This window comes from Hylobates moloch, unplaced genomic scaffold (assembly GCF_009828535.3).
Source record: "Hylobates moloch isolate HMO894 unplaced genomic scaffold, HMol_V3 SCAFFOLD_21, whole genome shotgun sequence".
Classification (NCBI taxonomy): Eukaryota; Metazoa; Chordata; class Mammalia; order Primates; family Hylobatidae; genus Hylobates; species Hylobates moloch.
Genome location: NW_026652296.1, coordinates 17,038,911 through 17,054,423, shown reverse-complemented (window position 1 = coordinate 17,054,423; position 15,513 = coordinate 17,038,911). Strand labels below are relative to the sequence as shown.

General features: G+C 47.9%; 1 protein-coding gene and 1 pseudogene across 2 annotated transcripts in view; one reads left to right on the top strand and one right to left on the bottom strand.

Moving 5' to 3' along the window:
- The window catches only part of MYBL2 (MYB proto-oncogene like 2), a 51,126-nt gene that overhangs the window by 25,247 nt on the left and 10,366 nt on the right, over window positions 1-15,513 (top strand). For both annotated transcript variants that reach the window (XM_058433042.1, XM_032143284.2), the window contains 3 exons: window positions 3,111-3,273; window positions 11,178-11,465; window positions 14,208-14,621. In XM_058433042.1, the coding sequence (XP_058289025.1) occupies window positions 3,111-3,273; window positions 11,178-11,465; window positions 14,208-14,621 (865 nt within the window). The remainder of the gene's footprint in view (window positions 1-3,110; window positions 3,274-11,177; window positions 11,466-14,207; window positions 14,622-15,513) is intronic.
- Window positions 3,813-4,211, bottom strand: LOC116461502 (large ribosomal subunit protein eL30-like; annotated as a pseudogene).

Here is a 15,513-nt window from a genome sequence, read left to right as displayed (position 1 = left end):
CTTCCCGAAGTGCTGAGATTACAGGTGTGAGCCACTGCACCTGGCCCTAAGCTGGATATTGTTCCCCTGTTTTCCATCTTCTGAAAACTTGTAAAAAAAATCTCTTACTAGTGGCTGTCTTCTACCTGTTTTTCTTTGTCCTTGTGAATTTTTGCCTTGCTTTATTTTGAATCCTTTTTTTTGTCATGGCAGTGTGGTCCTGGCAGGGAGAGAAAATGCCAGATGGTGTGTTTTCCCCAAAGTCTGAAATGATCCCTTTTCAAAGCTCAAGCTTGAATGTGTCATCTTTCTGGGGCTTCCCCTGCCACTTGGGTTGGAAACTCTGGCTTCTTTCCCCACATGGCCTGTTTGGCTCACAGGTGCCACCAGCCTCACGTTGATCCATTGTCACTCCTGCTCACTTGGTTTTAGCTGCTTTGCCTCTTTTCAGTCCCTCGAACCCTGAGCTCTTCTCAGAGCTCCTAGTGCTACTCTGTCGGCCTGCAGTGCACTCCCGCTTGTGCTTATTGTGTAGCTAATGTGTTCTCATCCTTCAGTTCTCAGTGGGAGTGCTATTTCTTCAGAGAAGTTTTCTCTGTTCTCCCAGACTGTGGTTGGTCCCTGGTGACCTCTGTGTTGTGCCCACACCTGTCTGCAGAGTACTGTGTACCCCAACTGTAGCTGGAGATAACATTCATCTCCCCTGCTAGATTTAACTGTCAGTGGCAGCCACCTGTCTTATTTACCGATGGATCCCCAGTGCCTACAATAATGCCAGGCACATAGTGGTGCTTTTTGTTTGCGAGCAAAAGAATGAGTCTCACTATAGCTTGGGGCACCGCAGACTCTGGTCTTGGGGAGTGGGAGGGCTGGGAAGGTGTTTTGGGTCAGGTTCCCTGGAAGTGGAACCTGTGACTCAGTTTCAGGTGCATGGGATCTCTTGGAAAGGTTCTCACCTGTGAGGGAAGGAGTGGAGAAAAGTAGGGAAAGGGCCAAACAAGGGACAGGGTCTTGGAAAATCCAGCTTTGGCCTGCTATAAGGCCAAGGGGTGTGTGTTCACATGTATACATGTGAGGTATGTATGTGTGAGGAGGGCACATGTGTACATGGGTCGGGGAACTCCAGGGGCATCTTTGTTTGTGCCTTCCAAGGGCTGTTTTTCGTTTTTTTTGTTGTTGTTGTTGTTGTTTTTGAGACGGAGTCTTGCTCTGTCGCCCAGGCTGGAGTGCAGTGGCGTGATCTCAGCTCACTGCAACCTCCACCTCCCAGGTTCAAGTGATTCTCCTGCCTCAGCCTCCTGAGTAGCTGGGATTACAGGTATGCACCACCACGCCTGGCTAATTTTTGTATTTTTGGTAGAGATGGGGTTTTACCTTGTTGGCCAGGCTGATCTTGAACTCCTGACCTCTGGTGATCTGCTTCCAAGGGCTGTTATGCAGATAAAGTCATAGTAGAAGCCGTCGGCAGCATGCCCGGCAGCTGGGGAATTGGATTCGCTGTAGGGACAGAGGATCTGGGCAAAGCACCAGGAGCACCCCTTACCCTACACCTTTGCCCAGGAGCATTGCGTCCCTGAGGGCTTAGAGTGCAAATGATCCGAGGATATCTTCTTAGACTGGGTGCTCAGTTAAGCTGTTACTCTCTGTTCACTTTTCAAGGGAAGAACATTCTGCTTGGCACTCCAAAGAAGGTGGTGACTACTGTGTGTCAGCACAGTACCTTTGTATTTTTAGTAAAGATGGGGCTTCACCATGTTGGCCAGGCTGGTCTTGAACTCCTGACCTTAGGTGATCCACCTGCCTCAGCCTCCCAAAGTGCTGGGATTACAGGTGTGAGCCACCGCACCTGACCTGCCGCTTGCTTCTCACCACTATACTTCTATACACTTTTGTGGTACTATGCCATCCTCCTGTATTACTCTATGCCTTTATTACTACATGTTTCTCTGCTAATCTACTCTGTGCTTTATGCTACTGTTCTACTGTAGATGTGTCTCCTCCCTGAATCTTTAGTGAGTGATAGAGTATGACGTAGTCTTCTGACCTTCCAGATAAAGAAACCAAGGCTCAGGGAGGTGAACAGTTGTGGGCCTTCTGCCCTCTTTGGCCACTTATCAGTCTGTGGGAGGTGAACAGGCCTTGCATCTGAGGTCAGTGTGAGACTCAGTGGAAATGAGCAGTGAGTGTTTGCTTATGGTTTCTACACATTCGAAGTGGGCAGGGAAGGGGATGAGAGTTCCAAGCACATATCTTCAGTTTTATAATTTTTTAAAAATTTTTCATTTTTATTTATTTATTTTTATTTACTTTTGAGATGGAGTCTCACTCTGTTGCCCAGGCAGTAGTGCGGTGGCGTGATCTCGGCTCATCGCAACCTCCACCTCCTGGGTTTAAGCGATTCTCATGCCTCAGACTCCCAAGTAGCTGGGATTACAGGTACCTGGCATCACGCCCAGCACCTCCCAAAGTGCCAGGATTACAGGCATGACCACTGTTCCTGGCCTTATAATTTTTTTTTTTTTTTTTTTTTTTTTGAGATGGAGTTTTACTTTTGTTCCCAGGCTGGAGTGCAATGGCATGATCTTGGCTAACCACAACCTCCACCTCCTGGGTTCAAGCGATTCTCCTGCCTCAGCCTCCCAAGTAGCTAGGATTACAGGCATGTACCACCATGCCCGGCTAATTTTGTATTTTGAGTAGAGACAGGGTTTCTCTGTGTTGGTCAGGCTGGTCTCGAACTCCCGATCTCAGGTGATCCGCTCGCCTAGGCCGCCCAGAGTGCTGGGATTACAGGCGTGGTGAGTCACCACACACGGCCATTTTTTTTTTAATTAAAAAAAAAATTTTTTTTTTTACCTGAACCTGACAATAGCTGATGTCGTTTTATAATTTTTGCCATAGCCTGAGAGATTCAGTTGCTTATTTCACAGAGCTTCGTGGAAATGCTTTGTAAATTATTAGGGCTAGAGACTCGTGAGACTTCATCTTGGAACTGAAAGAGACCTTTAGAGTTCATCTAGTGGAAGATTCATTTACAGGAGCAGGAACTTGGCTTAGGGAGGTTAGTGATGTGCCTGGTGGCACCCCACCCACAGAGCTGGGGTTCAAAGGCCCCCTGCTGCCCCCTGCAGGACAGACAATGCTGTGAAGAATCACTGGAACTCTACCATCAAAAGGAAGGTGGACACAGGAGGCTTCCTGAGTGAGTCCAAAGACTGCAAGCCCCCAGTGTACTTGCTGCTGGAGCTCGAGGACAAGGACGGCCTCCAGAGTGCCCAGCCCACGGAAGGCCAGGTGAGACAGCTGCTCAGCCTTTGGCTTGGTTTGATTTCACATTCATCTGACACCATCTCATTGAACACCTTGTCCACAGCTATTGGTCAGTTTCTACCACAGAGTCTAAAAGTGGGCCATGTGCTTCTGGGGCCTTGTGACACTTCTGCACATAACTGGCACTTGTCTGCCTGCAGATGAAGGATAGCAGAGCAAGCGGATTATATAAAATTGTGAATTAGTTAAGGAGATCCTCAGCCTCCATCTCTCCTTGCTGGTCAGCCTCCATCTCTCCTTGCTGGTGGCCTCCTTCTTACCTGTTGCTCATTTTAATTTTTTAAAACTGAAAGCATGTTTGCAATTAAAAAAAAAAAAAAATCAGAGGTGGCTGGGTGCATCGGCTCACACCTGTAATCGCAGCAAGTTGAGAGGCCGAGGCGGGCGGATTGCTTGAGCCCAGGAGTTGGAGGCCAGTTCAGGCAACATGGTGAAACCTTGTCTCTTATCTTTTTTTTTTTTTTTTTAACAAGCAGATTTTATTAAAGGAAAATTTTGCATGGTTTACTTTTCACCAGTCTGTTCTGGCATGCTTCTAATGATGTCAGAGTCACCTGGATCAATGATAGCCAGTGTGCACACTCTGTAGTATTTTCCAAATGCTGTGCCCAGTTCAATATTATTGCCACTGTAGTGATGGACACCAGTTTTAGCCAACATTGCATAGTACTCTATTTCAGATTTCCTCAAAGCTGGGCAGTTGTTAGCGAGAATGACTAATTTCGCTTTGCCTTGTCTGATCATCTTCAGAGTCTGCTTGTACCCCAGGACTTACTTCCCACTTTTCATAACGAGTTGGAGCCTAGAGTTGATAGACTCCAGTGACTTTTTCATCTTCTTTGCGGCCACCATCCTCCTGCCTTAGGTGCGGGACGGCCCCCAACCAAGAGCAGCTGCTAAGATGGCCGGGGAGCGAGAAAGGCGTCTCTATCTTTTTAATTAAAAAATGTATTGAGTTGTAATTTACATACTCTAATAAACAGTTTTGAGTTATGACAAAGCATACAGCCATGTAACCACTGCCACAGTCAAGGTATAGAACGATCCCATCACCCCAGAATTCCCTTGTGCTCCTTTTCTAGCCTTTTTTCGGCCCTTAGCTCCTTGCACTGTGATCTGTTTTCTGTCTCTATAATTTTGACTTTTCTAGAAATTAACAATTAAAATCCTATAGTATTACATTTGCAGGCTGTTTATTTTTGAGACAGAGTCTTGCTCTGATGCCCAGGCTGGAGTGCAGGGTGTGATCTTGGCTCACTGCAACCTCTGCCTCCTGGGATCAAGTTATCTCATGCCTCAGCAACCTGAGTAGCTGAGATTACAGGCATGCACCACCACGCCTGACTAATTTTTGTATTTTTAGTAGAGATGGGGTTTCACCACGTTGGCCAGGCTGGTTTTGAACTCCTAGCCTGAAGAGATCCACCTTCCTTGGCCTCCCAAAGTGTTGGGATTACAGATGTGAGCTACCATATCTGGCACTACATTTGCAGTTTTTATTTATTTTTTTGAGGTGGAGTCTCACTCTGTCGCTCAGGCTGGAGTGCAGTGATGTGATAGCTCACTGCAACCTCCGCCTCCCAGGTTAAAGCGATTCTGCTAGCTCAGTATGCCGAGTAGCTGGGATTACAGGTGCACACCACCATGCCTGGCTAATTTTTGTATTCTTAGAGATGGGGTCTCACCATGTTGGTCAAACTGGTCTCAAACTCCTGACCTCAAATGATCCACCTACCTGAGCCTCCCAAAGTGCTGGCATTACAGACGTGAGCCACCATGCCCCAGCTACATTTGCAGTTTTAAAAATGAAATCAGTATATACTTATGTTAACATCCACTGTCCTATACACCAGAGCAAAGTTTTTATTTATATTTTTTAACTATATCTCTAAAGGTTATTTTTCAAAATAAAAATTTGGGCAGGGCGTGGTGGCTAACATCTGTAATCCCAGCACTTTGGGAGGCCAAGGCGTATGGATCTCTTGAGCCCAGGAGTTTAAGACCAGCTTGGGCAACATGGTGAAACCCCATTGCTATAAAAAGTAAAAAAAGTTAGCTGTGTGTGATTTTGTGCACCTGTAGTCCCAGCTCCTTGGGAGGCTGAGGTGGGAGGATTATTTGAGACTGGGAGGTGGAAGTTGCAGTGAGTGGAGATCCCGCCACTGCACTCCAGCTTTTATTTATAAATAAAATAAAAATTTGAAGGCCGGGCACAGTGGCTCACGCCTGTAATCCCAGCATTTTGGGAGGCCAAGGCGGGTGGATCACGAGGTCAGGAGATTGAGACCATCCTGGCTAACACGGTGAAACCCCGTCTCTACTAAAAGTACAAAAAATTAGCCGGGCGTGGTGGCGGGTGCCTGTAGTCCCAGCTACCCGGGAGGCTGGGGCAGGAGAATGGCGTGAACCCGGGAGGCGGAGCTTGCAGTGAGCCGAGATCACGCCACTGCACTCCAGCCTGGGTGACAGAGTGAGACTCTGTCACAAAAAAATAAAATAATAAATAAATAAACATTTGAAGCAAGCATGACAAAACATTAAGATTTGATGATGCCGGATGTGTGGTAGGTAACACAATTGTCCTTTGTTATTTTCTAATCTTTTCTGTCATGGTGTGAACTATTTAATAATTTAAAAAAATCTTTTTCCCTCTTCTTACTGAGTAGAGATAACTTGTTGACAGCTACAATTCTTCCACAGTGCCCTGCTAGAGTGATATATTGTGTTTTTGCCTCTATTTCTTGATTTTTCAATTTTAGAGAATATCTCTCGATTTCCCAATATGAATGCACCTATGAGGTAACTTTCAAATGGTAGAGAAAGGTATAAAATGAAAAGTAAAACGACTTCTTTTTCTAGTTTCAACTCCATGTGCATCTCTTAACCAGAGGAGTCTACTTCTGATAATTTCTTGTACATCTGAGTAGTATGCTTTTGATCTTTTACTTCTGATTGAAGAAAAGGTCTCCATTCCACAAAGAGAAACAGTGGGCATCAGCCGACTCATAGAAGACTTTCAGCATAGGACAGAGTGAACAGATCTCTAGTCTCTTAAAAACTCTACTGTGCTGAAAGCCAGTTATTGACTTGGCTTTTGTCCCCTGACACTGAGTGTCTGGAGTGCTGGCTGTGCTGGGCTGGGACCAAGCCCCAGACCATAACCATAACCCTGAGCACAGGAGGTCAGTTTTTTTTTTTTTTTTTTTTTTTTTTGAGACAGAGTCTTGCTGTTGCCCAGGCTGGAGTGCAGTGGTGCCATCTCTGCTTGCTGCAACCTCCACCTCCTGAGTTCAAGTGATTCTCCTGCCTCAGCCTCCTGAGTAGCTGGGAAGCTGGGATTATAGGCATTTGCCACCATGCCTGGCAAATTTTTGTATTTTTAGTAGAGATGGGGTTTCGCCATGTTGGCCAGGCTGGTCTCAAACTCCTGACCTGAGGTGATCCACCTGCCTCAGCCTCTCAAAGTGCTGGGATTGCAGGCATGAGCCACCGTGCCTGGACTGTGTTGATTTCAGCCTTACCCATTTCTCTCCAGTGTTGTCTTTCTGGTGTGCTATTTATTTAACTAGTTTCTTACTGATGAAGATAAGGATATTACTGGTATTTTGTTATTAGAGATAAAACGCTAATAGTCACCCTTGTGGCCAAATGACTGCTTCTTTGTGCAGTTATTTCTTGAGAAATTCCTAGAGATGGACAAATATATATGGTGGTGGGGGGAACCCTTTTGGCTGAGTATGGTGGCTCATTCCTGTAATCCCAGCACTTTGTGAGGCCAAGGTGGGGGGATTCCTTGAGACCAGGAGTTCGTGACCAGCTTGGGCAACATAGGGAGACTCCGTCTTTACAGAAAAAAAAAAAAAAAAGCTGATGTGGTGGCACACACCTGTACTTCCAGCTACTTTGGAGCCTAGGGCAGGAAGTTCACTTGAGCCCAGGATTTCAACAGAGTGAGGCTCTGTCTTTGAAAATGCAAACAGGCCAGTTGTCGTGGCTTACACCTGTAATCTCAGCACTTTGGGAGGCTGACGTGGTCATGGTGACACAGGCTTGTAATCCCAGCTACTCGGGAGGCTGAGGCATGATAATTGAGAATCCACTTGAACTGGCATGGCGGAGGTTGCAGTGAGCCGAGTTCGCACTGCTGCACTCCAGCCTGGGTGACAGCAAGACTCTGTCTTAAAAAGAAAAAAACCTCTTAATACATTTTGTTAGATTGCTGCCAGAAGAATTTTGCCTGTTAATTCGTGTATGGGACCACTCCCAACTTCCTCCACTCACTGGTCAGTGCTTGCTGTTATAAAATTGGTTCCTCTGCTTCAGAAGTAATGCGTGATCATTGCAAAAACTTAACAACCGTATAGAATTGGGCAATGCAGAAGGCTGAGCCTGCTCATCTCAACTTTTTTTTTTTTTTGAGACGGAGTTTTGCTCTTGTTGCCCAGGCTGGAGTGCAGTGGTATGATCTTGGCTCACTGCAACCTCCACCTCCCGGGTTCAAGTGATTCTCCTGCCTCAGCCTGCCGAGTAGCTGGGATTACAAGTGTGTGCCACCATGCCTGGCTAATTGGGGTTTCTCTATGTTGGTAAGGCTGGTCTCAAACTCCTGACCTCAGGTGATCTGCCCACTTGGCCTCCCAAAATACTGGGATTACAGGCGTGAGCCACCGTGCCGGGCCTAAAATTAGATGATGTCTTACTGTTTTACAACTTTCTTTTTCTATTTAACATATCTTTCCATGTTGTTATGTGTATTCAGATCTCCAGCATTCCTGAATTTGCCGTATCTTATTTAACCGTTATATTGTTGAACATCTGTTACTATTTCCATCAATGCTATAATGAACATCATTGTTCAGTTTCTTTGTACATTTGCTGAACTGTGTGGTTGATTTTTTTTGTTTTTAGACGGAGTCTCGCTGTGTCGCCAGGCTGGAGTGCAGTGGCGCAATCTCGGCTCACTGCAACCTCCGCCTCCCAGGTTCAAGTGATTCTCCTGCCTCAGCCTCCCGAGTAGCTGGGATTGCAGGCATGCACCACCATGCCCAGCTAATTTTTGTATTTTTAGTAGAGACGGGATTTCACCATGTTGTCCAGGATGGTCTCGATCTCTTGACCTCGTGATCTGCCCACCTCAGCCTCCGAAAGTGCTGGGGTTACAGGTGTGAGCCACTGTGCCCGGCCGGTTGATTTTATAGATGTGGAATGATTGGGTAAAATAGCGTGGACATGTGAAGTTTTCATAAGCATTGCTGAATTGCTATCAAAGGGATTGTACTGTTTAATCCTGCTGTCAGCAATATATGGGACTGCTTGTTTCCAGCCTTATTGTCAATACCAGCTATGGTTATATAAAAAAAAACTTTGCCAATTTTAATGAGCAACAAATGCATTATCATATTCTTATTTGATTGAATTACTTTGGAGTTGATCTTTTTTTTTCAGCTTTATTAAAATATAATGACAAATAAATTGCATATATTGACCAGGGGCTGTGGCTCATGCCTGTATTCCCAGCACTTTAGGAGGCTGAAGTGGGCGGATCACTTGAGGCTAGGAGTTTGAGGCCAGCCTGGCCAATATGGTGAAACCCCATCTCTACTAAAAATATAAAAAATTAGCCGGGTGTGGTGGTGCACGCCTGTAGTCCCAGCTGCTCAGGAGGCTGAGGCATGAGAATCACTTGAACCCGGGAGGTAGAGGTTGCAGTGAGCTGAGAGTGTGCCTCTGCACGCCAGCCTGGGCGACAGCAAGACTCTGTCTCAAAAAACAACAACGGCTGGGCGCGATGGCTCATGCCTGTAATCCCAGCACTTTGGGAGGCCGAGGCAGGCGGATCATGAGGTCACGAGATCGAGACCATCCTGGCTAGCATGGTGAAACCCTTTCTCTACTAAAAATACAAAAAAAAGAACCCCAAAAATTAGCCGGCCATGGTGGCGGGCACCTGTAGTCCCAGCTACTAGGGAGGCTGAGGCAAGAGAATGGTGTGAACCGGGAGGTGGAGCTTGCAGTGAGCCGAGATCACGCCACTGCATTTCAGCCTGGGCGAGACTCCATCTCAAAAAAAAAAAAAAAATGGCATATATTTATGGTGTGCAATGTGATGTTTTGATTCATTGTTTTGGTTTTCATTTCTTTTACTATTAATGAGGGTGAGTAACAAACAAATTACCCCTCAATTTGTTATTTGGCTTGGTTGTCTTTTTTTTTTTTTGGTCTTGTTACTGGTTTGTACATTTTATTTGTATATTAAGGATGTTACTCCTTTATCATGTAGTAACTATTTTTTCCCAGTTTGGTAGCTTTTTTCTTTATTTTATAAAGGTATAATTTACATACAGTAAAATTCACTTTTTGTTTGTTCGTTTGTTTTATAGAGATGGGGTTTCCCTATCTTGCCCAGGCTGGTCTTGAACTCCTGGGCTCAAGGGATCTGTCTGTCTTGGCCTCCCAAAGTGTTGGGATTACAGGTGTGAGCCACCACGCCCCGCCTTTTTTTTTTTTTTTTTGAGACAGAGTCTTGCTCTGTCGCCCAGGCTGGAGTGCAGTGGCGTGATCTCGGCTCACTGCAAGCTCCTTCTTCCGGGTTCACACCATTCTCCTGCCTCAGCCTCCCAAGTAGCTGGAACTACAGGCGCCTGCCACCACGCCTGGCTAATTTTTTGTATTTTTAGTAGAGATGGAGTTTCACTGTGTTGGCCAGGATGGTCTCGATCTCCTGACCTCGTGATCTGCCTGCCTTGGCCTCCCAATGTGCTGGGATTACAGGCGTGATTTTTTTTTTTTTTTTTTTTAATGAGTCAAGGTCTTGCTCTGTACCCCAGACTGTAGTGCGGTGGCGTGATCATAGCTCACTGCAACCTTGAACTCATGAACTCAAGGGGTCCTCTTGCCTGAGCTTTTCAGAATTCTGGGATTACAGGTGTGAGCCACCATACCCAGCCCCCTCCCCCCGCTTTTTTTTTTTTATTAGAGTCTTGCTATGTTGCCCAGGCTGGAGTGCAGTGGTGTGATCATAGCCCATTGCAACCTTGAATTTATGAACTCAAGGGACTCACTTGCCTCAGCCTCCCAAAGTGCTAGGGTTACAGGCATAAGCCACTGTACCTGGTCTTTTAATTTTTTAATGTTTATTAAGCATTAAAAATTTATTTTTTAATTTTTTTTGAGACGGAGTTTTGCTCTTGTTACCTAGGCTGGAGTGCAATGATGCGATCTCAGCTCACTGCAACCTCTGCCTCCCAGGTTCAAGCAATTCTCCCTCAGCCTCCCGAGTAGCTAGGATTACAGGTGCCCACCACCACACCTGGCTAATTTTTTTTGGTTTTGTTTTTAGTAGAGACAGGGTTTTACCATGTTGGCCAGGCTGATCTCAAACTCTTGACCTCAGGTGATCCACCCACCTCGGCCTCCCAAAGTGCCGGGATTACAGGCGTGAGCCTCTGCACCCAACCTCTGTGTATTACTTCTTTCATCTGAGCCATTTGAGAATTAGTTATGTAGCATAGATTCCTAAGAATAAGGCCATTTGCTTACATAACCACAATAAAGTTATATTCAATCCAGGGAATTTAAGCCTAATTCAGGATCTTTATCTACAGTTTATATTCCATTTTTCCCTGCCCATGATGCAATCTAGGACCAGACATTGCATTTAGTTGTCCTTTCCCTTTAGTCAGCCTTACTTAGTCTCATGATGTTGACATTTTTGAAGTATATGGTATGGCTAATTATTTTGTAGAATGTTTCTCTATTTGGGTTCATCACAGTTTCCTTCTTAGATTCAGGTTGTGTGCTTTAGCTGGAAACTACTATATAGCCTATATCTCAGCGAAATCCAAATGGTGTACTCTTGTGTCTTACAGGGAAGTCTTCTGACCAACTGGCCCTCCGTCCCTCCTACCATAAAGGAGGAGGAAAGCAGTGAGGAGGAACCTGCAGCAGGCACCACATCGAAGGAGCAGGAGCCCATCCCTACAGATCTGGATGCAGTGCGAACGCCAGAGCCGCTGGAGGAATTCCCGAAGCGTGAGGACCAGGAAGGCTCCCCGCCGGAAACGAGCCTGCCTTACAAGTGGGTGGTGGAGGCAGCTAACCTCCTCATCCCTGCTGTGGGCTCTAGCCTCTCTGAAGCCTTGGACTTGATCGAGTCGGTATGTTGGTCACAACACTTCACAGTGGACACAGAACATCCCTAGCAGGAAGTGCTTCTCTCGCAGGCCCACATCCTTTTGCTCATTCCATCGCCCTGCTAACAGTTACTGACTTGATGCTGAGTGCCCAACCCTGACCCAAGGGCTGGGGACACCAGGGTCGTCACCATGCAGTCCCTATCCTTGGGGAGCTCCCGGTGTGTGCAGCAGGAGTTTGTGGTGGCATCTGACCTCTATGTATGGTACAGGGTGGGGTGGGAAGTCTGCCCCGAGGAGGCGGCACTGCACTGAGTCCTAAAGGTTGACTGGCAGGTGACAGCACAGGACAGCGTGGTATTTGTGGCATCACACATGGTTGGGTCTCCCTGAAGAGGAGCCCAGGAAATGCCAAGGCTTTGTGCTGGTCTTGGAGTGGTGAGTGGGTTCTGGTTACTCAGGGTTGGGGCAGCCATTGAGCCCGTGTTGTGGTTACTGTGTTGGCTGTGGGGTTGTGTCCTTTGAGGAGGGCTTCTTGGTGTGACACCCCAGCTCCTGGCTGCATCGGCCTGGCCTGCTGTATAGAGCGGGTTTTGGGAGGTGAAAGACCAGAGCCCTGGTCACTAGGGTGGGGAGTTCATTATGGGGGTCCGTGTTTGCCTTCCCACCCAGGTGTCCCATCCTAGAACATCTAACTGCCAGGGTCTGAGCTTAACATACAGTCTGCATGGTATCCTGTGAGGTGTGTCATTTCTGTTTTGTAGGTGAGACTGAGGCTCAGAGAGGTCAAGTAGTGAACCCAAGGTTGCACAGCAAGTATACTTGGTGGTCTTGACTGCCATGCTATGCTCCTGCTACTACCTAATGAAGGGTTGGGGGGCCATCTACTCAGGCCTTTTTTACTCTAAGTCTCACCTCTTGACCCCAGTGGCTGGGACTGGACCCAGCTGCAGGGTCTGTCTGTGGTGCCCCCACCTCCAGGGAGTGTCAGAGGCACCAGCACGTTCTTAGATTCTCAGCACAGCTCTGAAGCAAGCACTGGGCCCCATCTCTCCCCCCAGCCCTGAGGAGAGTGTTGAGATGAGAGTTGGTCCCTCTATGCCTGGCACACTGTGTGTACCACAGCATCACCTCCCTTTACCCCAGACTGTTCTGTTTTCTTTTGCTTGGCAGGCACAGCTCGCTTGTATTGAGCACCCACTGATTGCCGGAGCCAGTGCTTAATGAGTAATTACAGTACCTAACATTGGAGTGCTTGCCACGTGCCAGGCCCATCACTTGCTAACTAATGTGTAGGCTCTTAGTTGGTCTTTAACAGCCTGTGAGGTGGGTAGTGGACTCATCAACAGTGAGAGCACCCCACGCTCAGAGAGGTTAGGAGACTTGGCCAGGTTCACACAGCCGGTGACCTCCAGGAACAGGAGTTAGACCCTGCTGTCCGGCTCAGAGCTCAGGCTCTTTCCATGATGACCTTCAGCGCCTGTTGGGGGAATTACTGCATGTGTGGAAATCCTGTCTTCCCTCCTCTGCTCTGCCCACTTCAGTGGTCCTTGTAGGATGTACTTCTGGTCTACCAGACAGTGTCAGTGCTGGGTCCTCCCTGAGTTGGGGTGTGGGCCTGAGGTCGGTCCTGCCCCCAGCTGGCCTCCACCCTCAGGAGTGAACTACTCTAGGGAACCAGACTTCGGCTTTAGTGTCTGGGTCCACTCAGAGGCCAGAACCCAAAGACCAAAGTGGAAGCCTCTGTGTCCAGAAGTCTTTTGGTTTGTGTTGTGATTTATTGGGTAAAGGAGGGAAAACCTGTAGTGACTCATGGGCTTGTTCTAGAAGCTGAGTAACTTCGGGAAGACTGAATCCCCTTAGCTCAGCTTCCTTGGTATGAAAGGGAAAGTAATGCTTCCCTAGCAGAATTGTGGGGATTGGAAACAACTTTTGTGAGCTGCCCCAAGGAGGGATCAATGATGAGTTACATCCCATTCAATGCTCTATATTTCGTTCTATAAAAATATCTGCAGGCTGGGTACTGTGGTTCATGCCTGTAATCCCAGCACTTTGGGAGGCTGAGGTGAGAGGGTCACGTGAGCCCAGGAATTTGAGACCAGCCTGGGCAACATAGTGAAACACAGTCTCTATAAAAAATATTTTAAAAAATTAGCTGAAGCCAGGTGCAGTGGTTTACACCTGTCATCCCAGCACTTTGGGAGGCCAAGGCGGTCAGATCACCCGAGGCCAGGACTTCAAGACCAGCCTGGCCAATATGGGCATGGTGGCACACGCCTGTAGTCCCAGCTACTCAGGAGACTGAGGCAGGAGAATTGGCTTGTACCTGGAAGGCGGAGGTTGCAGTGAGCCGAGATTGCACCACTGCACTACAGCCTGGGCGACAGAGCAAGTCTCCGTCTCAAAAAAAAATAAAAAATAAAAAATTAGCCGAGAATGGTGGTACATGTCTGTAGTCCCAGCTACTCGGGAGGCTGAGGCGGGAGGATCACTTGAACCCAGGAGTTCAAGCCTGCAGTGAGCTGTGATTGTGCTACTGTACTCCAGCTTAGGCAACAGAGTGAAACCCTGTCTCTTTAAAGAAAAAAAGAATCTATGAAAATACAGATGTGTAGTCATAGAAAACTTTGAGGAAATGCATGAAATATTAATGATTGGTCCTGGGCTGTGGGATCAGACTTGACACTTACGTATTTCCCTTAATGAATGAGTCCTCTTGTATTAAGAGCATAGTAATTGCAATTCCTAACCTCCCTCCCTGGACAGGACCCCGATGCTTGGTGTGACCTGAGTAAATTTGACCTCCCTGAGGAACCATCTGCAGAGGACAGTATCAACAACAGCCTAGTGCAGCTGCAAGCGTCACATCAGCAGCAGGTCCTGCCACCCCGCCAGCCTGCCACCCCGGTGCCCAGCGTGACCGAGTACCGCCTGGATGGCCACACCATCTCAGACCTGAGCCGGAGCAGCCGGGGCGAGCTGATCCCCATTTCCCCCAGCACTGAAGTCGGGGGCTCTGGCATTGGCACGCCACCCTCGGTGCTCAAGCGGCAGAGGAAGAGGCGTGTGGCTCTGTCCCCTGTCACTGAGAATAGCACCAGTCTGTCCTTCCTGGATTCCTGTAACAGCCTCACACCCAAGAGCACACCTGTTAAGACCTTGCCCTTCTCGCCCTCCCAGGTGCGTGGACCCCACTCTGGCTGCTTATTGGGTCGGTACAGACACCTAGTGTTCAGTGCTGGGGCAAGGGTGAGCAAAACCACACCTGGCTCTGCCCTCATGCAGCTTATGCTCTGGTAGGAAGACCAGTTAACTAAAAAAGACCCAGAAAATGTGATAATCAGGATGAAAGAGAAGGTTTATGGTGCTGCATATGTGTATCTAGTCTGGGCAAGTTCAGGAAGACTGCCAGGAGGAGGAGGAGGATGCTGGTAACTGGGTAATGAAGGAGAGAAAGAGAACTGTCGTGTTTGTTCAGTCCATGTGTGGAACCTATTTCATAGCTGACTTGCCAGCACTGGGGAGCAAAGATGAAGATGATGGGTTGTCCCCAGCACTGGCTGGCCCTGCCTGGACCTGGAAAGACCTGGGATAGCCAGTGCTGGGGATGGGCTTGTAATGAATTAACAGAATAGAGTGTGGGAAGTGCCATGTGATAGCAATTGCGAAGTCACTGAGAACGTACTGTTCTGGGTGTTGCCCCTGGGTGCTCTGTTAGTAACACACAGAGCCTCGGGAACCGGGATGGGTGCCAGGGTCTCTCTGAGATAGAGGTCGTAGGGGGCACCTGGCCTTCCTGCAGAGAGGTGTCTGGGCTGGGTCTCCTTGAGCACCTTGACCAAAGGCACAGAAAAGGAAGGGCAGAGTGGATGTGTGGAGTGGTGGGGGGTGGTGCAGGGCCTTGGTGGGCCTAGGTATAACTTAGGGCTTTGGCTCTCATTAGCTCTGTTCTTCCTGTGAGGCTGTGGGAGAGAGCGAGGCCCTGAGGTGGCCCGGTGCAGGAGACGACCCTCTCATCACGGGTCAGGATGGCTAGTGGCATTTTGAGAGAGACCCTGTGTCGGTTTGCTCC